The sequence below is a fragment of the Clinocottus analis genome, unplaced genomic scaffold (assembly GCF_023055335.1).
Source record: "Clinocottus analis isolate CAN_PGR_092001 unplaced genomic scaffold, fCliAna1.0.p SCAF_5, whole genome shotgun sequence".
In the NCBI taxonomy this organism is placed as follows: Eukaryota; Metazoa; Chordata; class Actinopteri; order Perciformes; family Cottidae; genus Clinocottus; species Clinocottus analis.
In genome coordinates, this window is record NW_027176207.1 from 12,517,220 (window position 1) to 12,539,689 (window position 22,470).

The 22,470-nt window shown below is 38.3% G+C and overlaps 1 protein-coding gene across 6 annotated transcripts in view; it reads left to right on the forward strand.

Moving 5' to 3' along the window:
* cadm2a (cell adhesion molecule 2a) overlaps positions 1–22,470 on the forward strand; it is a 193,517-nt gene that overhangs the window by 161,830 nt on the left and 9,217 nt on the right. For 5 of the 6 annotated variants that reach the window (XM_068599942.1, XM_068599944.1, XM_068599948.1 and 2 more), the window contains 4 exons: positions 10,016–10,177; positions 10,508–10,598; positions 10,700–10,878; positions 15,709–15,822. In XM_068599942.1, the coding sequence (XP_068456043.1) occupies positions 10,016–10,177; positions 10,508–10,598; positions 10,700–10,878; positions 15,709–15,822 (546 nt within the window). The remainder of the gene's footprint in view (positions 1–10,015; positions 10,178–10,507; positions 10,599–10,699; positions 10,879–15,708; positions 15,823–22,470) is intronic. The other variant, XM_068599946.1, reaches the window with a different exon arrangement.

Sequence of the window (22,470 nt, forward strand, 5' to 3'; positions counted from 1 at the left end):
GTCGTCAAAATTGTATGAATGTATTTGGTCAAGGACAGCCCTAAATGTTTTCACCATAATTATTCTAAAACATGACAAATTTATATTTAGAAATAATATCAAAGATGTTTCTTATTTATTGGACTACATATTTGTAATTGTGAGTATTTGATTAATGAAGCAGTTAAGTTACTTACTGTAGTTTAAAAAATATGAATTAAATTATGATGCGATGTTACTGATTTTGCTAAAGTAAAAATAATGTACGTATTTATTGACATTTCCAGTACGATGCTATAGATTCTATTTTTGCATAAACCTTCCATTAGGCCCACAATCTCCACTGTGTTGTCAGACACTAAACATTATTGATTATCACATTTCAGCATTGCTCAGACCAACAGACAGCAAATGTACCAGAAAATATGAATTTGTGTTTTAGAATACATCTTTTTTTTTTCTCATAAAACTAGTACCATGAAAATGCTGCAGCGGATGTCTAAACAGTTTGATATTTTTATCCGAACAAGTTGTTTCTAATACAGTGGTTTCAGCAAGTGTCCAATGGGCCTGAGACCGATACACTAACCTCTTTTGTTATCAGAGCGCAGTTCTAAATCACACTGACTGGAATACACACCTCATTTCTACCGAGCCCTGCTCAGTTCTACTTGATAAACCATCGGCTTTGTAATTGTTTGAACGGGAGAGAGCGAGAGAAAGAGAAAAAATATTGAAGAAATGTGAGATAGGGATATGAAATGACGAGATGAGCTCTTTGAGGAACAGAGAAACAGATGTGGTGCTGTATCAAATAAAATGCAAAACCCAGTGGGGAAGACCGTCACAGATCATCAGCACAGTGGCAGAAGTTTTTTACAAAGGTCTTTATGCTGTTTCACAAAGTAGATTGAAGTCAGATAACAAAATGCAAATCACCCTTTTCTAATTTAAATGACTGCATGTGTAAACAAAGAGAGAGGATTGAGAATCACAGATTTCATTTTTTCCCCATTACTGCCATAAACAATACTGGTTTGGAAAGGCACTGTCAAAGTCTTTGAATAGCCCAATAGATCACTGAAAGTCAGTCGTGAGAATAACAAGCAGCCAGGTGTTGCACATCCTGAATGTAAATTTGCTTTTCATTATTTAAAAAATATTAGTATGTATTATTATTATGAAACAGAATAGTTGAATCTTTTAAAAAAATCCTAAATAAAAATTGTATGTTCTATAAACAATACAATATTAATATTTTGCTCATTAAAATGTTAATGCAAGTAGTTCCTTAAGTTGCATATTGGTTGTTTTACATTTGTCTAATTAATCTAATCACCATGTTTATGTATGTTTATGTGTATATATATATATTCTAGTACTTTGTCACTCCACTTTACAGTTCTTCTTTGTCTTGTTGCTCATCTGAGCAACATAAAGCTTATAAAAGAATATATACACTAATTAGGATTTTTTTTTCCCTTACGGACTTATTGTGTCTCTATGGGTGATTATGGCTTCTCCCAGTGGCCCACTGCTGAAAGAAGAGCTCCCTGTAAGGCAAATGGAAACCTAACAGGACAAAATGTTCTTTCAATTTGCCACAGAAAGTTAACAGGTAGTCAGAGATATCCTTAGTGGTTTGGAACGAAGGTAGTCTCAAGAGGATACGCCTTCTCATTAAGGTCAGATGCTATAATTCTCTCCTCAACTTGGCACAGTACTCCCTTTAATTTGGGTCTTGTACAATTTCATATCAGTATATTATTCACTGTGACAAGGTTGTTGTTCTTTGCCCAGAAAGGACACGAATAATGTGTTCAGGTGTTTCCCTTTTGTGTAAATGTATACTGTCCTGCATATGTATATCTAATTTATATATATACTTTATAACACTTAACATTGTTGGAACTAGTTTTAACGGTGTCAGTTTTTACATATGCAATGAAAACATCCAAGGAGTGAAGTCATTTGTATTTTTTGTTAAAGACATTTTGGTAACATTATCCAAAATAAGAAAACAGAACCTTGATACTTAATACAAATGTCCCATTAGAAGATGTGTGTCAAATCTGCTATTGGTCTAGTTAATAATTTCTATCAAAGGTGATGTTTTGGTCCTCGTTGAATTCAGCAAAAAGCTCGCTGGGTGTGTGCCACTACACCCTTTCTACCCGGCATGTGCCCAGACAACTCAGCCTGCTATCTCACATTAGGGTTTACCAGGTTCAAGATAAGCAAGCAGATAACCCAAATCAATGCTGGTTTTGCTCACAGTTTCAAGCGACTATCATGGTGTCTTTCCATTTGATTAACTGTAGTTGAGAGATAATATTGAATTTCTCTCATCACGTCTATTCAGACTTCTTCAGGACATCCTCTGCGCTTAATAGAAAAAAATCTCACACTTTGCCTCCTGACAGAGTAAAGACAAAATCCCAATCTGTTTTTTAACTCCCCAATTGATCACCTCTGATCAAATCTCCCATCACACCTTAGAGGCTAACCATGTCACCATTATCTTTTTTTATTACACCATAAAAAAATATTGGTTTCAAAGGTGAAGGACACATTGATCCCTTGATTAATACCCTGCCTCTCCTGACAAGTAGGAGTCTGTTTTTAATTATCAGTTTGTTAATCAATGTAATACATTTGTCAGACATATTAAGGGATGTATTTAGTTTCAAGAACAAATCAGTTCTCCAGATAGTGATTGACACATTTACACACATGGTGTAACACTTTTGTTATACTATTAATACTTTTCTACCATTCCTTCGTCAATGTTTTTGTATTAATAGGAAGGTGTGCCTTGTTATATATCTCACCAATAGAAAGCCTCTCTCCAGCTTTTTTTCAAACAAACCATATAAATAAACATGAAAGAAAGCAAACACAAAGAGAAACGCAGGTTAATACAAAATGTATGTATGCATGTGTAGGTGTTTGCAAGTGCAACTGAAGTGTTCATCATCCTGACAGGATCAGGGTGTGTTCAATGTGAAAAGCCATCTGATTGTGGGCAACCATGCTGGGAATAAATGACAATTGTGACATATTGGTATGGGATCTGGGGGAATAGAGAAGATTATATTACCGGCAGGGCTACTGGAGCGGTCCATCACCCATTCGCATGCAAGTTAACGGACACCCTATGCTAAGTGTGTGTGTGTGTATATGTATGTGTGTGAGCAAAACAGACAGACGGAGCAGACAGCCTGTATGTAAGAGTATAAGCTTGTGTGAGGAACGGAATCCAATATTCTTATTTCTCAGTCGCTTTGTCCCTCAGATCCCCTCAGTCCCCACCCAGTAATGATATATTTCTATCTCAGTTACACACCGTAACCCAGAGAGACCTCTGCCAATATCACCACATGTAGCACTTGTTTACACACCACTGAACCAGAGGGAGCTGTGTGGAGACCAAGCAAGGCAGAGATGAAATGAATATTTATTTCAAATAAGGGTGGGGATGTTCGCTATCGGACTAGTATTATCGTACTCCCTGACCTAAACCGTAGAGGTTATTGCTTCATCGTGTTACGCGATAACTCTATTCCAACAGGGCTTAAGGAAGAAAACACAAAGATCTGATCCAAATTTATTTGCGGTCACGTCCCTATTCTGTTGTCAAAGTTGTTAGTCAAGGACAAGGAACTATTACTGCAGACGTAACTTGCACTATTTTAAGTCGTTGTCTGCTGACTTTTCAGTATGCTATCACTCAAGACTGCCTGCACACTGAAGAGTTGAATAGTGACTGAACAACCTTTTCAAATTGCGCTGGCTCTTTCTTCATTGATGGGTAATTGTCCTTGACTACTTTAAGTGAGAACAGAATAAGTTGGCCATCATTATTCTAAGGTTTGCTATGGAAAGAGCTATCGAGGAGAGTGAATTGGCAATAGCTCCGGGAGCTTATTTCAAAGAGGAGGATGTTGAAGTTGATGACACTGCTAGTGACATTGTGAACACTAAAATAAGAATTAAGTTCAGGAATTTAAAGTCGTTTTCCACTTAAAAGAGGAATATATTTTCAGTCATTTCAACAGTGTTCGACAACGCTGCACACTACTTAAAAAGTCTGTGTTGGGACTGCATTTATACTATCCAGCTCCCTGGGGTGCGGTGGATCAATGACCATTAAAGATGTAATTTCAAGATGGCTGCTGCAAGTCACAGCGGCATGAATAAAAGATGTCTAAGTCTCACTCACACAAATGCATGATCACCCTCTATACCCTGTATGCATGTGTCGAACAAGCACAACTTCTGTTCTGTTGAAAGCTGTTGCTATGTTGATTACCAGCAAAGCCCGGTTCAGATACAATAAAGCTCTATTTTAGTTTTATGTTATTTACATCTCTTTCTCGCGTCACCATTTTAATTCATGTAGTTTTTGTCAAGCTTTTCAACCACAAGATATGTAAAAGGAAGAGCAGAAATATCTTGAACATGAATATCATGCACCACCTTCACTGTCTTTCTTTCTCTTTAAACTTGTTTCACCTCGATTTAATGTACCAAGATTGAGGAGTACCTAACTTATCCTCTTTTTCTGGCATCATAAGAATGTATGATTGGGTTAACAGAGTTAGACATGAGCACTGTGGAGAAAGTAGATAAGATCAGGTTGCTACCCCCGCTGTCTGTGTCCATTAAGAGCAACATCCTGGAGGTGGAGCAGCTGTCCAGTTTTAAATGCCAAGGCACCAAGACCTCTCCTTCTGAGGGCTGTAGAAAACCTGTCTTTAGTCTCCACAGCAGACATTTCTTAGCTGTAAATGCTCAGAGAGTTTCATGTCAGAAAGGACATTATGACGAGTCTGTCAGGCACTGATACCATAGAAACTCAAAAGTGCTCCCTGGTCATAGTCACCCGTTAGGTGCAGAGTTCAACTGGTAAGACAGCTCAGCCAACAGACCCGCCTCCCTAACGCTGCAGGGTAGCCAGAATATGTGAGAATACGGTGGATGGCACAATATATCATCTCCACACCTCACTGGAGCTGGAGCCTGCTGTGTATTAGTGCTCTTGCTTCAAAGTTAAGCTATAGCTTTTGCTTCGCAGCTCATCTGACAAAGAAATGAAAGCATGCAGACTAAGTATCTGGCAACATTTTATTTTCTGTTTGCATTGTGAATTCTATTGCATCTAAATGAGCCTTTTGTACTGTTATAAATTTTGCTTGTCCTCACCTCAATTTCACAGGCAAATTGTTTTAAATCTCCGATGGGATGCAGTTCAGGGTATGTCGAGTCAGCCCTCGAACCCCTGCTGCCAGGATTAGTCAGCTCTGTTGCTGTTGTTGATGATTCTTCCGCTACCCCACCAGTCCTCTTCTGTCTCTCTTCTCTGTACCCCCACCCATCCTCTTTTCTTGGGTCGTGCTTCTCTCCTGTGAAATGGCATAAAAGGGTCAGAGTCTCACACTTTTACGCCTGTCATCTCCATTTCTAATCCTCCAAGGCTATGTCTTGGCTCGCACCAACGATGCAGAGCTCTGAGCAGCACCCACCTCACACTCAAATACTGCCGGCTTTTTTGTTGACACAAAGTTTTACAGGTGAATATAGTAGGATGTGTGCATTTTTCATATTTGACAACATATTTACACTGTTTAAAGAGACAGAGAAAGCTGCAACATAGACATGAGATGTAATTACAATATAATGTGAGAAGGCAGTGTGAGACAATACACACGGGGTTGCTGCTGGTTGCACTTGCAATGCATATACAAAACTATGATGATAGGCTCAAGAGCTTGAAGAAGATTTTAAAATAAAGATTTTTCTTGCCAGTTAAAATAAATATATAATTTAAGCTGTATTTTATCTGAATTTTGTCTCTTTTATATCCTGTAAAAACTCTAATCAAATGATTACACATGTGCTACAGTGATGTATGATTTGTTCTAAATTATATAGACAAACTACAAAGGAAAATACAACCATCTTTGATATTTTTTTAGATTACTGAAAGAATATGGAATAGTTACAGCGTGTATAACATCCTTCTACTAGAGAAAAGATGAGTTGTAAAGTTGCCATTAGCAACTTAAAGTAACTCAATAGCTAGTATATGTTGTATTTATCAGTATTTTTAAATAGTTACACCAATAATATTGGTATGTGTGTATATATATATATATATATATATATATATATATATATATATATATATATATATATATATATATTATATATATATATATATATATATATATATATATATTTATATATATATATATATATTTATATATATATATATATATATATATTTATATATATATATATATATTTATATATATATATATATATATATATATATATATATATATATATATATATATATATATATATTTACAGTGGTAGCAGACTGGCCATATTACTTTTTGATTGTAACAGAAACACATGAGTGAGTTTACTGCACTAGATGGATTTTATCACCCACTTATGGGCTGCGTTCACAAACAACCGGACTTAGAGAAGACCGGACCCGGCGCGACGGGGGTTGTTACTGGCCCGAACCCGGCGCGACGCGGGCCGTTATCGTCACCTACGGCCACGCGGTCTTCAGACCAACGCCCCTTTTCTTTCCTCCGCAGAGGTTTAGAAATTTAAATATGCTTGAATTAAGCGAGAAAGCACGAAAACAATAACACAAACACACGATTATTAACGTATTTGTAATAAACAATAAAACTAAACTAACTGCGTGTATAAGCAACGCATACGCGTATAATCAAAGTATCTGTGATACGTCAATCACAGACGTAATCAGGGATTCGACAGACAACATGGATCCAGAGTCAGCCTTATCTGAGCCCTCGGATATGAGCCACCTTTGGCCTACTTTTACTTCTTTTTTTTAATACTTAAAGTAAATTTAAAAGTAAGTACTTTTACTTAAGTAGGATTGTTGATGTAGTACTTTTTCTTTTACTTTCATTTTCTGGGTACTTTTACTTTTACTTAAGTACTAAACTTCAGTACTTCCTTCACCACTGTCTCGATGTCAGCTGCTCCTTTCAGCTGCACTTAAAATGTGATAAGATATTTATAGACTAATTATACAGTACCTTCTCTCACCAACACATGTGCGCGCACACACACACACACACACACCTACACACACACACACACACACACACACTCCCTGTGCACACACAACAGTGGAGAAGCCATGAGTGCGTGCACATTGACACATTATAACATTGAGGTATTACTTGCTGTTAGACAACCGTTAAGTTCTCAAAGTTGATTTAAAAAGCCTTGGGACCGAATGATATTAATTAACTTGTTTTGTATTTCACAAATGCAATCAGAAGCCATTCAAAACGCCATGAGAGTGTAAATGTGTCTAGACACTGTAATCACACAAAAGCATACAGAAAAGGAGCTTCTCTATTGAATACAAATATTATGCGCTAACCTTTAGAAATAATCCAGTTTTTTTGCCAACTAATAATAATAAATAGAAGAATTTTAAGTCCACACGGAACATTAGCTGAGTTGCAAAATTCATAATTATTTATTCAGTTCAAGTATTTTTAATTGCTATTAGGTCACAAAAAACATAAGATAAAAAAAGATAAATAATAAGAAACTGTGATAGGCACCTTCTGCAAACAGAAGAAGAGAAGTTTAACTGATGGAGAGTCAAAGAGGTAGAGAGAAGCAGTATATGAGGATGTGGAATAACTAATGAAAATAGTAAGAGAATGTTTGCAACTGCTAAAGCATGCCAAGAGATTATAAATGTGATGTCCCATCTCTCTAGGCCTCCACTCTTTCTCACTCTCTTGCCTCGTTCTGTTTCTTCTTTGTGAGAAAGAAATCCAGCCATTCCCCCTCTTACTTGTTGTCTGGGTGGATGTTGCTAACACTGCACACCTGTCAGTCAGTCATCCCTGGGGGAGGCGGGCTCAGTGCCTCAGTTGGGGGGGAAGTGACTGAGGAGAGTGGTTGATTGGCAGAATCAAGAGGGAGAGGAGACAGTGGGGTGGAATGCTTCGAAAGTGGAACAGATGAGCGCAGAGGAGAGAAGGATATGGAGCGTAAACAGTCTCTTCAGGAGATACAAACAAAGGTGGCCAGAGAGAGAGAGAGAGAGAGAGAGAGAGAGAGAGAGCGAGAGAGAGAGAGAGAGAGAGAGAGAGAGAGAGAGAGAGAGAGAGAGAGAGAGAAACTGAACATACACTGAAGCTTTCTTGAGTCAAGAAAAAGGTTGTTTTTTTTAGAAAACAGGGCACCTGAAGGAAGAGATAAGCCTGGACAGCTGGATTCAGTATTACAGTATTTCTTTTTGCTCCTATGAAAAAGACCTTGTGGGAGTGTAAATGAAGAAGCTTGAAATGGTAGCATGATGTGAGCAGACCAACCAGACCCAAAAGACTGGTTGAGCAGATGTGTTTGAGAAGAATGTGTGAAAAAATACCTGCTTGGTGGTGGTTACGTATTACCACTTATATTACAGTTGTGGTGAATGTTGGCATGTGTGTAGTCTGGAGGAGGATTGGTCATTTTTATTACATAACACATACTTAACAGTTTCAGAATTTAGGAGAACATTTATGTCAAATGCGTAGGCTGAGGCTTCGTCAAAAATTGGCATCCTCAAATGTCGTCTGGTACCCAAACACGGCTCTTAAAGTTCTCTGCAATAATTTGTGTACAATCACTGTTGGACTTTGACGTGTCACAAATCCAGAGGGTTATTCTTTTTGAATAACTAGTAAGGTGTTAAACAGCAAACATTAATGAGGTGTTCTGGGGGTTGTTGAGAGAATATCAGTCTAGTACTGGACTGTCATTCTGTTTGGCGTTGAAACGCTGTTCATTTAGACACAGGGGGGCCAGGTAGGAAAGGTCGAGCTCAAGGACAGTTTGATGTCAGCGGTGCGGGAGTCAACTCTGTGACCTTCTTGTTAAAAGGACCTCTCTACTTACTAGACGTCACTGCTTTCAGGGATGATGATTTATTGTGAGCCAATAAAATGACAAGAACATTAACGTGGTGGTCAAAGATTAGTGTCATGAGAGTTGGTCGTGATACTTTAATCAAAGAAATTGGCCTTATCTAAAAGCCCAAATCATGGGGGATGGCAAATGAAGCAAGAAGTGGAATAATGTGCTCAAGGATCAAGCCAAATTTCCGGATATTATGGAGATCATTTTAGGTAGTTGAGTCAGAGGAGTTCTCCAATATCTTGACAATGATTTGGGTGTTAATGGACATGGGGAGTTAACTCAGCTCTTTGGATGGTATGACAAGGCAGGTGTGGCAGGGATAGCTCTGAAAGCAGGTTGTACGTATGGAGAGGACTTAGAATGATTCTTTGCAACAAGGCTGATTGAAGTTATTGCTAAATAGCTGATTGGACCTGGTAATATGTTTGTCCCAATTAGGCTGGAAATGGTTGTCAGTTAGATGGGTTGGAGGGAGAGGAACTGGAAACTGTTATGTGAGAGTTATACATTGTGTGGGAGCAGTGAAGCTCAGAAAGCCTTAGGCAATGATCGTACTTGGGACCAAAGGTGTTTAAAAAGGCTTACGGTGTAAATATACACATTACATTCAAAGAGCCCCTGACCTAGAAGTGAGGCAAGTGGGTTTTGGTCGTCTGGAATGGGTCATGTCCTCTTGAGATGCCAACGCAGCATCAAGGGAGATGTGTGATGGGCGCTAGAATTTATTTTATAGATTTGTTTGTTTTTTATTCAGTCTTTTGTGTAACGCCTTTTTGAGTGAAGAATTCTTACAGGAATAGTCATTTGCACATTTCCTCCAAAATGCCCTAGAACTACGATAAAGAAATCAATATAAAGATTCTGTGAAAATTCCATTTAGGTGCTTGTTGTAATGCATGTTAGGCCCTTGTCTATATGGATAGAAGATCATAGCAGAAGCTGGCTGTGGTGATAAAGCTACGCCTGTTGTACACTGGGGCTTCATGTTGATGTGTGGCCCTCACACCTTGCAAGATAAATGTGCTGCATTTGTGACAGTATGCTACTTTCTCCAAAGGTGCCAAAGAGGTGAATGCAAGTGGGAAGACATTTATAGTGCGGAGCTCTCTTCAGCTGCACGTGGACAGAAATGATGATGGAGTGGCCTACACCTGCAAAGTGGACCATGTGGCACTCATACAGACACCACAGCAAGCCACTGAAGTACTGGAGGTCCACTGTGAGTGTACATACGGAAACATGGACATACTCAAACATACACATGGAGTGTGTGGACAAGAAGATATATTAAAGAGGAAGTCACTGAGAATGCTTTCACGGCTGTAGAACCATGTTGGCAAAGGGCATGTGATACTTTATGACAAACTTTTTAAATCTCAACAATGTTATTAAAATGACATATGATAAATCAGTGTTATTTTTTTCAATCACATCTTGAAATTAACTCAAGGTGATTTTTAATATGTTAGTTAAATAATGGGATGTTAATCTGAATATGTATGTAACCCTGATCGTCAGCCCTTACTTCAAGCCTCTCTGTCTGTTCTAGATGCTCCTCGTGTGCAGATTATCCACTCCCTTGCAGTCCCCCAGGAGGGTCAGTACTTAAAGCTGGAGTGTGTGTCCAAAGGAAACCCTTCGTAAGTCACTCTGTATAAGTTTACTTCAGCATTGTATATAACACTTCAGACAGGAAAAAGAATCATACCTTGTTTCTCTTTCACATCCTCTAACCTTCCAGGCCAGATCCTGTGATGTGGACAAAGGACGGGGGTGAACTTCCTGACCTGGACAGAATGATTGTAGAGGGGAGGGAGCTCACCTTTACTTCACTCAACAAGACAGACAATGGCACCTACCGTTGCGAAGCCGTCAACCACCTAGGGACCAGCAGTGCTGAATATGTCCTCTACGTCTATGGTGAGTTTAAAGGAAAGGCCAATATGGGTCATTGTGTTTTATGTGATCAACTCCAAAGGGATAGTAACAGAGAGATATCTTCATCAGTTACTTATTTGAAGTATTGTAGGGATGAAGGAAAAGGCTGCAATGCAGAATGCCTTTGACTCCACTAATGCTCCAAAAATAGGGGAACGTATGAACCTCACAGGCACTCGCCCCAACTCCATTGCGAAAACCAGGATTAAAATATATCATGATCTGCGTGCTGTATCAGTGCTACGAGTGATTAGTGGGGCCATCTCTCACAGGAAGAAGAGGGCCTCAGGTGACACAAATGCCACCAACGTCTTTTCTTTAAATAAACTTGCGTTCCAGATCCTACACACAGACACTCGCACACACACAGGAGGGAAATATGTGAGAGTGGCAGAATTTAAGGCTGGGTTGTCAGGAATATCACCAGGAAGGATAAGTAATTCCCAGTAACGCCAGGGGAGATGTGTGTAAAGGCACTCAGTGTGAGGGAAAACAAATGGCTCTTCTTCACTTCCATTTCTCCACTGCCATGTCTCTCTCGGCATTAAGAAATAATGCTTATAAATGGGCAGAGCAGTGACACATCTCTTTTAGATCCAAATCTGATGAGCATGAAGGAAAGCTATGCTTTGACAGAGCTGTGTTTTCTAGTAAGTTCATGACTGTCCATGAAAGATGTACAGTTGTAACTAACCACATGTGGAGCTGATGGAGCATGTGGCTAATGCCAAGTTTACAATACAAGATTTTAGCCCTGATTTAGCACTTGGTGACATATTTTAGAGATCAACGACAAAAACATCCAATTAAAGGCAAATCAGCACTTGTGAGTAATGATCGCTATTTATAAAATATTCTGTAGGGTAAAAATGTATTTAACTGGCCAATGAGAGTGCAACATACGAGGCAAGGGAAACATGGCAATTCTCGCTTCCCGCATCTCTCCAATCATTCTCTCCTACATATTCTTTTTGCTTTTCTTGATTTTTCAATTTATATTGCTGGCATCCTGCGGACATCCCTTTTAGGAAAACATTATTCCTGCCCATGGCATGTTCTTGCCTCTCTCTCCACATCACATCTCACACTTGTTTTGAAGACTTGCGAGTATTCTTCCGAGTGAAATATCTTGTAAAATCAGAGACTGTATAAAAGCAGAGGACGTAGCCACCATGACTTTGCCGAATTCTTTGTGGGCGACCATTTTGAAGGTTCTTTCTTCGCCAGAAGAGACCACATTTGGACGAGAGGGTTGAAAGCTGGGCAGGAATATACAATGCTACGCCTCTACTCTGATTGAGAGGTCGCTACGATTTGTTGCCATGATTTGGCGCCACGATTTGTCTATCACAAGTGAAAAGTATTGTTGGGTGTTTGTGTGAAGAGGAATCCAAAATTCAATGTTACAATAAAAAAGATTTAATAAAAGATAACAACCAGCAAATACAATACTCGGTCGAGGACACTTGATTTCAGCAAATTAACAGACCACGCGGCAAACCACAGATCACCACGCACTTACTTCCGCCTTCGCGTTCAAACAGGAAGTCCCGTACGAGTCTTGCGCATTTTAGTATAGAGCTTCCGTCACAGAGCTTAAAACACACTCATTGGTTTATCCTTTCCTCATTCAACACCTGCATCCATTCCTCGGCATGCAGTTGGCTCTGCGCTGTTCACAGAGTTATTCTTCCGTGCAACCGACCAACAGAATGAAGGAACTGGTTCTTAAAGAGACAGTCACACAATCCTACTCACGCAGTATTTATCTTATTTTACCCTCCTACTACAAAATCCATTCACACCTGTATCATTACACAGTAATAGAAAAATCATTCAGTGACCTTCTTATGCATACAATTACACATCTTTCATAATATCCCTTATTAATTATCATATTCCTCTTATGCATTGTAATGTACACATTATACACATTGTACACATTAAAAGACTACACAAGGTAGCAGTACCCGAAAGCTTAAACTGATTGATCGTCTTCTGTACTGTAAATCAAATTAATTATCATTTACTATTATATTATTATAATAATAAATAATTTACTAAATTAACATCATGTATTGAAGAAGACTTGAAACTAGCGTTTGAGGCCATAAACTCAGAACATTTTTACTGAGAAATTAAATCAAGTGAAAAGTATGGTAATCTCCTAATCTAAAATTCTAGTCTAAAATCTTCTAAACAAACCAAATTATTTCTGTAACCAGTGAGTTTCCCCCCTGCCGGCCATCCAAAACAGAAATAACGCATGTATGCTCATTATTTCTCCAACAAGAAGCTCTTAGAACTGAGAACTTGACTTTAGCCATGCCATTACACAAATTAAAAACATGGACAGTCAAGTGCTTTATTAGATCCATGTATGACGAAAGTAAGGATGTAAATGTCAGAGAAAAATAATAACATCTTCTAAATGAAGGAATTTTTAATGGCTTACAACTTGATCTTCACCTGGCAGCACTCTGGTCTCTGCAGAGTAAAATTAAAATGGGCAAATTACAGGTAAGGAAAAGATCAATCCAAATGTAATACAACTCAAATTTGACTTCTGTTGTCATAGAAGTATTTGGATTTCCAGATGCTACTTTTGAAAAGACAATTGTAATTATATAAATGTATTCAAACTTTTGTATTTACTTGGTAAAGATTTTTTTAAACATCCCAAATGCAGTAATAACAATGTTTTCAGTTATACTACTAAGATATTTAGTTAAATACATCATTTCACAAGTGCCACATTTGCATTCAAACCACACAACAGGTCAGCACTGTAGGACTGATGAATACCATCTGATATATATATGATATGTTTTCCTTCACATTCAAATCTTTTGTGAAGGCTATATTAAAAGGAAGAGAGTTGGGAAGTTCACAAGCAGAATTTGCATAGGGATCAGCCATGGTAAAATACAAAAATAATGTTATTACCTCTTTTGATATTTTATTGGTCTACGCAACTAGATATATCCGAGCATGACATGCACACAGACACAATGTATGTGTACATATAACAAGTCCTTTAAATGTCCGCTGAATGGAACAACAAGAATAACCGACGCACTTAATGGCAGTGATGTTATTAAACTGTCAAATCCTATGCTGCAAAAAAGGCAATGGGATATGAGAGGGTCAAAGAGGCCTATTCATTACCTGTTCTTTTAAAATGGCACACCGTCTGTTCCTACCCTTCATTAGTGATTACCACACCTTTTAGCCTTTCACAATTGCTGCCATAATTCTTTGAAAATACCTTTTTAATGGTTCCGCTTCAACGAGGAGACGTTTTCTCTCTACCCTCTTTCCCAGAGACATGCACTTAGCTGCTTAGTGATTCACGGTAAGGCTGAAATGTCACCGAGACTCGCAGGACAGTCGGCCCTGAGAAAGAGTACCACCGCCAATTAAAAGCCTCAAGCTCATCAGAAAAAGCAGAGTGGCACAAACATAAGAGCCAGTGCGGTAGTGTAACCTCATTAACTTTGTCTAAAAATGTTTCAGTCCCATTTTTCCTGTTGCTTTAACATATGACAGTGAGAAACACTGCCTTGGATAAAGCACTGTTACGATTATGCTGTAGTGAGAAGTCAAAAAGCACAGCAGGGTAAAGATGGCTTCGCTACCAAGAATCATCTTTTCAAACCTGGATCATTGGCACCGATCGTTTGTTAAATGACTTAAAGTTATAACTCAATAACTTCTTTTAAATCACTTCTTAAAGCCCATTTTTATAGAATTTGTATTAAGTGACGTTGTACTTTTACGTGCTTTTATGATCACTTATGCAGTTATTTTGTTCCCATGGTTTTTCTTTGTATATTTTTATATATTTGTTTGTTTTCTAGTGTTCTTTTTGGCTATTTGTTTGGTTTAGTTGTATTCAATGTCCATATGGTATGGTCCTTTTTGTTTATGGGTATTTAAGTTGTGTCTATGCGTTGCTTATCTATGGAAGCACTTTGTAAACTTTGTTTTCAATGGTGCTATTTAAATAAAGTTATTAATATTATCAATAATGATATCATTATAAAGTTAATCCTGTTCTCATGCTACAGAAATTACCGTAATATTCAAAGAAGGAACATGAAATTGCAATGATGATACAAATTTAGAGTTGAGATAAAACTAGGAAACGGCAACATGCAAAATGTTTTTTCCATCACTCATATGACAATGATGCCTCTGTGCCAGCTGTCACCGTGGCTTGAGGCATTACGTTTCTAAGATGTCCTTTCACGTGTTTGGTCCACTCTTGTGAATGCAATATCTTAGAAAACCCTTGAGGGAATTTCTACAAATTGGCACAAATCCACTTGGAATATAACTTGAACTGATTTAATTTTTGTTCGTCAACGGTCAAAGTCACTGTGACCTTACGTCTGTCCCATTTTTGTGAAAGCAGTATCTTAGGAACACATTGGTGGAATTGAAGAAAATTGTTTTCTTCCCGATTCTAGATACAGGTAAAGATTAACAGGTATAATGCAAAAGCTGCATGTCTTAAATATGACCCATTAGAAAATGAACGCGAAGAAAGTCATTGAGCAGCAGTTGTATGTTGTGTGGTACATCCCTTTGCATCAACAGTATCTCATTATTGCATTTCAAAAAGTGTTTTTAACATGTTTTTATGATTTAAATTGTTTCACAATCATGCCTTTTTTGCTTCCCATTACCATCGAATGTTTTGACCAGTTTGTGTTGCTTTTTTTAAGTATATAACTGTCCCCATGTGAATTCATTTTGGTTGTTGTTGTATTGTTTTGTGTATTTGTGTCTGTCTGTCCCCCCCGCCAGACGTACCCACAACCCTGCCTCCATCCACCACTCCCCCCCTACATTCCATCCCTCCAGATCCTACCGCCCCTTTAGGCGCCCACGCCTCAGACCCCACAGTCACTGGCAACAGAGGTACAGTACCACCCCACGCATATCCACAGCCCGCTCAGCATGCCACTGTGTATCCCCGCTTCCCTCTTACGTTCATATCTCCACTGTCCTATTACTTCTCTCTCAGCTATGTCTCTCCCTCAAGTGTCAGTGTTTATGCCTCATATGTGACATGGAGACACTGCAACCTCGAAAGTATCTGATGCTAAAACGTGATTTCTGGGACAAATGTATTTCCTGTCTACCCTTTTTTCTTCTTCTTTTCCCTTTCGGATTGTAAATATAAACTGTACATATTTTTCATAGATAATGACATGCATGGCCATTGTGCCTGTTTTGTGTTTTTACATTACGTCCATTATTCAGATTTCCAAAGTCTCTAAGGCGCTCTAGGTCGTTGTATTCACAAAGAGTCTAGCTGTCCAAATACACAATCTACTGTTCCCTTGGCCTTTCAAAGACTTCAGTACTGCTGTGCCCTGAAACCTCAAAGAAGCAAATGTCATGTCCAACTGAAAATGTCTGGCCACTGGAGATGTCTCATCATGACTCCTAATGCTGCGTTCAAACTTCTGACTTGAAAAGCTCTTTTTCAGAGAGATAACACAGCAGCCACTACGTTAGCATTGTACTGCTCATTGGTGTTCTTAGAGAATCTATTTTTGTGTGGTACAAACTGTAAAGCATTTGTATGAAGTATTTGAATAAGGAATACAATTATATAAGTGGTGGGGAGGCATAAAATACTTCTCCAATTTCAAGCACCTCTTATTCTTGCAGAGGCTGATGCCATTAATTTCAACTTTAAAATCTGTGTTATGCAATATCAATTGAATCATCTCCATCTTGAGGCAACCAATGCCATCCACACAAACCTTTTTTTTCTCAACGAAAGAATCCTCATAATAGTGTTAAAGCTTCACCAAATCCAGGATATCTAAAGCTTTACAGTTTGGACCCACAAGGTTTGGTGTGGTGGTCTGGTTTGTTGCCAATCCGGTGGAAGTCTTGATATGTTGACCCTGTACTCCAAAAACTGTTTTCTTGGAAGTTCAATATCACTTTTCTGCGGAGGCAGATGCCAAAGCTATTGTAGAATATGGAGGAATACCAGCTACATACAATTTACCTCTAGAGGAATAATTGGACAAAGTTAAAAACATATTATTTGAGTGTCTCACTGTGTATAAGTCTTCGCCAGAAGGTCCCTCGTGCCAGTAACCCATGAACCTGCTGCTGAGAATAGAGATGGTGGCCTGGGTGATAAAATAAACAAATTGAGGAACTTGAGAATGCTGCCAACACCATGGAGACACAGTGGAAAGGCTTCGGGGAAGCCTTGCCCTTCCTTATGGTGCAGGTCACTGAGGTGGTCAAAAAGCCCTGCAGTGATAAAGTGACAGATTGATGGAATTTACTCTGAGGTGTTGACATTTCTGAATATTCTGCTGTCATGGTTGACATGCCTGCTTGGAGGTTGGAGACAGCATCTATGGAATAACAGATGGATGGTGGTGTTCTTATTTTTTTGCCTCCATGCTGGCAACAGCCATGGCCGGAGGCATTATGTTTTTTTGGGTTGTCCGTTTGTCGGGTCCATTCTCGTGAACGCAAAATCTCAGAAAAGCCTGCAGGGAATTTCTTCAAATTTAGCACAGATGTCCACCCGGACTCATGAATGACCTGGTAAGATTTTGGTGGTCAGAATTCTTGAATTCCAGTATGTCCAACTAAACCAGCTCTGCATTTCAAGGAGCCAGTTAGTTGGTTTGGGCAAGATTCATACTGGAAACCTCTCTGTGGATGCTTTAGTACAAACAACTGGCAGGAGACCTTGGGGCAGACAGACATACAGACAGACAATATACATCTATTTAGAGCCCCACAAACCTTGAGGAGGAGCTGGAGAACGTAGTCGGAGAAAGGGAAGTTTTGGCATTACAGATTGACAGATGGAATAGATGTTACAAACCTCTGGGAAGATTTATTTGCTCTGAATTTATTTCTCCAAAGAATATCTGTATGATACGAACATGTATTCTTAATGAATGTACAGATTATAGGATTTTACATGATTTATTTTAAGATATACCTGGATAATCCAAAGGCAACAAATTTACCATTAGACAAAAATAAAAAGTTTAAATTACAATTGTTTTGTTCAACAGTTTGTTTCGTGGTTCTTTCGTACTCCGACACTGCAACAATAACCTTGATATAACACCGCGACAGTAAAGTAATGTCTTAGATTCTTAAAGGTGTTATTGTACATATTTAACACATAATTAACACTGTGCTGGTTTTGCAAAAAGATTTAAACCCCAAATTGAATTCAGACTAAATAGCATTAACATTACATAAGACTGTCTTAAATTATCTGTATTTTGTTCTGCAGTTCTCTTAATCAGCTTAATTCATCTGTTTTCTAGAGATGTAGTTCACTTTCTCAGTTTTTTTCTTGCTCCCTCTCAACTTCACAGTCACATTCACTCAGAATACTTTCCCTTTTTTCACTGCTGCTTTCGCTAAATCACCATCTTTCAAGTCCTTCAAGAGTCTCGAGTCCCTTTCTACCTTCCCTCTGCTGCTTTGCTTTCTATCGAAGCTTTTGGTTCACTTGTCTCTCAACCACTTCTTCTCTTCTTCCCTCACATCTCCCCCATCTTGTTGGATATTCCTCATCAGCATGTCCCTATTCTTCTCTGATGTCTGTTCGTGTAGTGCAGAGACACAAGAGAGCCTGAGCCTCTTAGTGTATCTTCAGGGAATCTAAATATCAGACTCCTTCACTGTGTCCCCAGTCACAGGATACTACACTATCTGCTTTCATGTGTCTACTTGATTTATTACCAGCTCTTTTCACAGGCTCTGGATGAAAGCAAACAACTGTGGAGCTGTACCAGCCCCATGACGTTTTGTCTTTTTAATAAAGTTGTCTTCCTGTACAGATGAAATACATAGTGTATCTTCAGCACCACAGCATGTTATGCAGAATATTAGCATATTACATATCTGATGAGCGAGGTGCATCTTTCTCTGTTCTGCCGTCTTTCTTATACTCGTCTTGCATCTTCCCTCTTTTGCCCTTCATCAGCACATGATTATCACAACTGAGGCGAAGGCTTCTTCCAACAAGAAACAGTTTGAGTGAAGAACAGAGATGCAGAAAAGAGATAATCAGTTGATGTTGGAAATGAACAAATAAAGAGAATCAGGATCTTGTCACAGGAGGGACTGTAGATGTACAGTTTATTGTTTTTTATTAAATGGATGATCACCTTTTCCCAGCTGAACCCATCAACTTTGTTAATTTGCCAGGCTAAAGAAACCAAGAAAGTAATCATGGTATTGGAAAACTTGATATGTCTGTACATACAGGACGTGTAACATTCAGCAAAAGTCATACCATGAGTGTTGCTTTGGTTGTTCATAGTAATCCTATTGTAGTGTGAGGCCTTAAATATCCCTGTAACTACATCGGCCATTGGAATTGGCCTTTTTTTTTTATATGGTAGGACAAATTCCCCATGTTAATGTAGAAACAGAGCCACCTGACTTATTTTCTCCATCACCTTAGATATACAGCTTAAGCATGCTGTTACTGAAACCTCCATTTGAACTCACTTGGGATATTTAAATAACGAATGAGTGACAATGAATGCCAATATTTCAAAGCCCTCATTACACTCAATCAGTTGGGAATTTAGTAAACCATGTGTGCAATTGTGGCTTTGAGGGTAAATTAATTGCAAGAGTGGTAAGATAAAAACAAAAAATATTTGACTAGGAATATTCAGTGTGTGCTTAGGCCTTGATTATACTCCCAAGCGTACTCATAAACTGACAGCTGCAGATGCCATAGACACCATCCACACACACTGCACATCACAACAAATTGTTAATACATGCATGTTTGCACAGAGCCTACATGTACACCCTCCGATGACAAAAAGTATCTGACGAACCCTTAAGTAAGCGGACACTGAATGTTTAACTTTAGCTTCTGTCTCCCAGACTTTCAGATTCAGGACTGAGTTTCACTTGAGCTCCTGTCGTTTTATTGTTGTGTTGCAAGACAACAGATTTGATGAGACATGTGAGTAAGAGAGAAATTACAATTGTTAGGCTGTAAAGACTTTTATATTAGCACACTTCTTTTTGCCAAGTATCATGAGTAAAAATTATGGCTGCACAGATTTTTCTTTTCAAACCAATTACAGTTTCTGAGGGGAAAATATTACAATTTTAGGAAAGATGATGGTAGTACACAATTAATACGTAGTGGGTCTTTTTAAAACTACAAAAGGCATAGACTTGTTCATTCAAATGCAGTACCTTTTCTATGAATTTCATAATACTGCCAGACGTGGGGCAAAGAATCCAACTTCAGAATCAGGTATCAGGTATTTTCATGCTGGACTACAATATGAGGAACTATCATTAGGCCCCGGGCTAAGTTGGCTTTCAACAAACTGGATGTTTATATTTTAAAATAAACAAAAACTGTAAAAAAAAATAAAATAAAAAAAAAAACGTAAGAAAGTAACATTATTGTTAAATTATTGAAAAGACAAAAAAAGGTTTTTCCCATGTTTACAGCAAAAACGTGTTTTCCTCTCCGTAGTTACAGGATTTAATAGGTTGTTAGCTGAAAATGAAATGTGACGTTATATTAAAATATGATTTTACAATTATAGCTTATGTTCTGTCTACTTTTCCTGACTTAGCGGCAGTAAACATTAGTGGCAAATACAAAAATGCACCAATGAAAGCATAATCCATGCTTGCAGGAATATTGGTGAATAAATCCTTCATACTTTAGACTCAGGTCTGTAAATGGTAATTTACATTTGAATAATCCAACTCTTTAATACTAACTGTTCTTGACCTTTGTGGTGTAGTGTAAAGGTATGTGAGAGATGCCTCTGTGTTTTCATCCATACTGTATGCCAGGTCTGATGCATAACTGCAGTCTGTGATTCACTTTATTAATGAAGTGCTGGCAGGTATCACCAACACACACATACTGCTTCAATGGCCCAGCCAGCCTTAATGGCTATAATAACTCTTTCGCTAAGTATCAGAGGTCTATGCAATGTCATCAGACCCCGCCATTCCCCACGAACACACATACACGTCCCGTGCCCCCACCACCACCACTGAGTTCTCTAAAATTTGCCAAATGGTCTTTCATGGCTTGCAAATTAGCTTTGACCTTGTGTAGCTAAAAGGTTGAATCATGCACAAGGGCTTCTTTGGTGTTTCAAATATTTACTATTCCCTTCTCATAATCAGCATTCGTGTGGCCAACCTCAGCCCCTGTAGCCTGATATTGGCGCAGAAAAAGGGCCCACTGCAGAGAAGACAGCAATTATTCATGCCTAGTGTCTCTGCCTGTGGAGAGGACAGAAAAAAAGAAAATATTACCCATTCCCCTCCTCGCAGAGTAAGAGTTCTCTTTTATTTGGTCCATTTGTTGTTCCTTGAGAGGAACAGAAGATAGAAGTAAAGAATTGTACCAACAACCTTAATCAAAGCACGACCTATAACATTGAATATATTGCTGAAATCGATTCCAGAGGGTTGGTTGCTATCTGTGGCTTTAACTGTCCTTGCGGTCCAATGGAGGTTGCCAAGGCCATCCATAACTATCATGGTCTTTAAGGTTAAAAAAAAAAAAAGAGGTTCCTCTTTTTAAGTTGATAGCAGTGACTTCACACTACATGGAGAATTCAAGAGTGGAGCAAGGGATTGGTTAGGGTTCAAAAGTCAGGATTGGTCTTAAAGTGAGCGTTGGCCAAAAAACTGCATGAAATGAATAAGATATTAAAACAGAACCACTCATATCTTGTTTGCCGTACTGGGCTTTAAGCCAGCTGATCTATGGCAAGACTGCTCAAACTTCAAAGCAAATCTGACGTTAGCTGATATTAATGACTTCACCTCAGGATTTCCTTCAAGTGGTCACAAATGTGTCATAAACTCCAACATGTAGAATATTTTTAATTTTACCTCTGAGAGTATTTTCATGTATTTGAGCATTGAAAGCAGTGGCAGGTCAACACATATCCTTTGTGTCATATGACGTGGTACAGGACAGTAGAATATCTATCAGAAAAGTCAAATATAGCTTGAAGGAGGTGCTGTGTAAAATTGTTGTTGTGTTTTTGATTGAAAATAGTTTGTTGCTATTCATACAACCTCTCCTTTTTAAGAATCCACATTGGAAAGGACCAACCCATTTCATGCATTTTTACAAAAACTTTGTAAAGATTAGAATGAATATTAGAGGTTTGCCTTAGTTCAGCACTTTATTTGTTCTGAAGAATTTTCAACAGAAGAGGCTGCAAAACTAGAGTCACAAGTATACAAGTATACACAATAAAACCACAATACAAACTGTGACGCCAACTTTAAAAAATTGCACATCTTTCACATTTAAAAAAGGCGAACAAAAGTTGAGTTCAAAAGAAAACTTAAAAAAAAGAAAAAATCAACTAGAGATGATTAGACAGATAAATCAAATTCCTTGAATAACATGTTTAATAACATAACTTTTCGGCAGACTGTTGAAATTACAGTGACTATCACCGTTTGAAATTATTGCGCTATTAAAGGGGTAAGTTAAACTCCACAGGTAATGTTTTATGTGTTTAACCCCACTTTCAC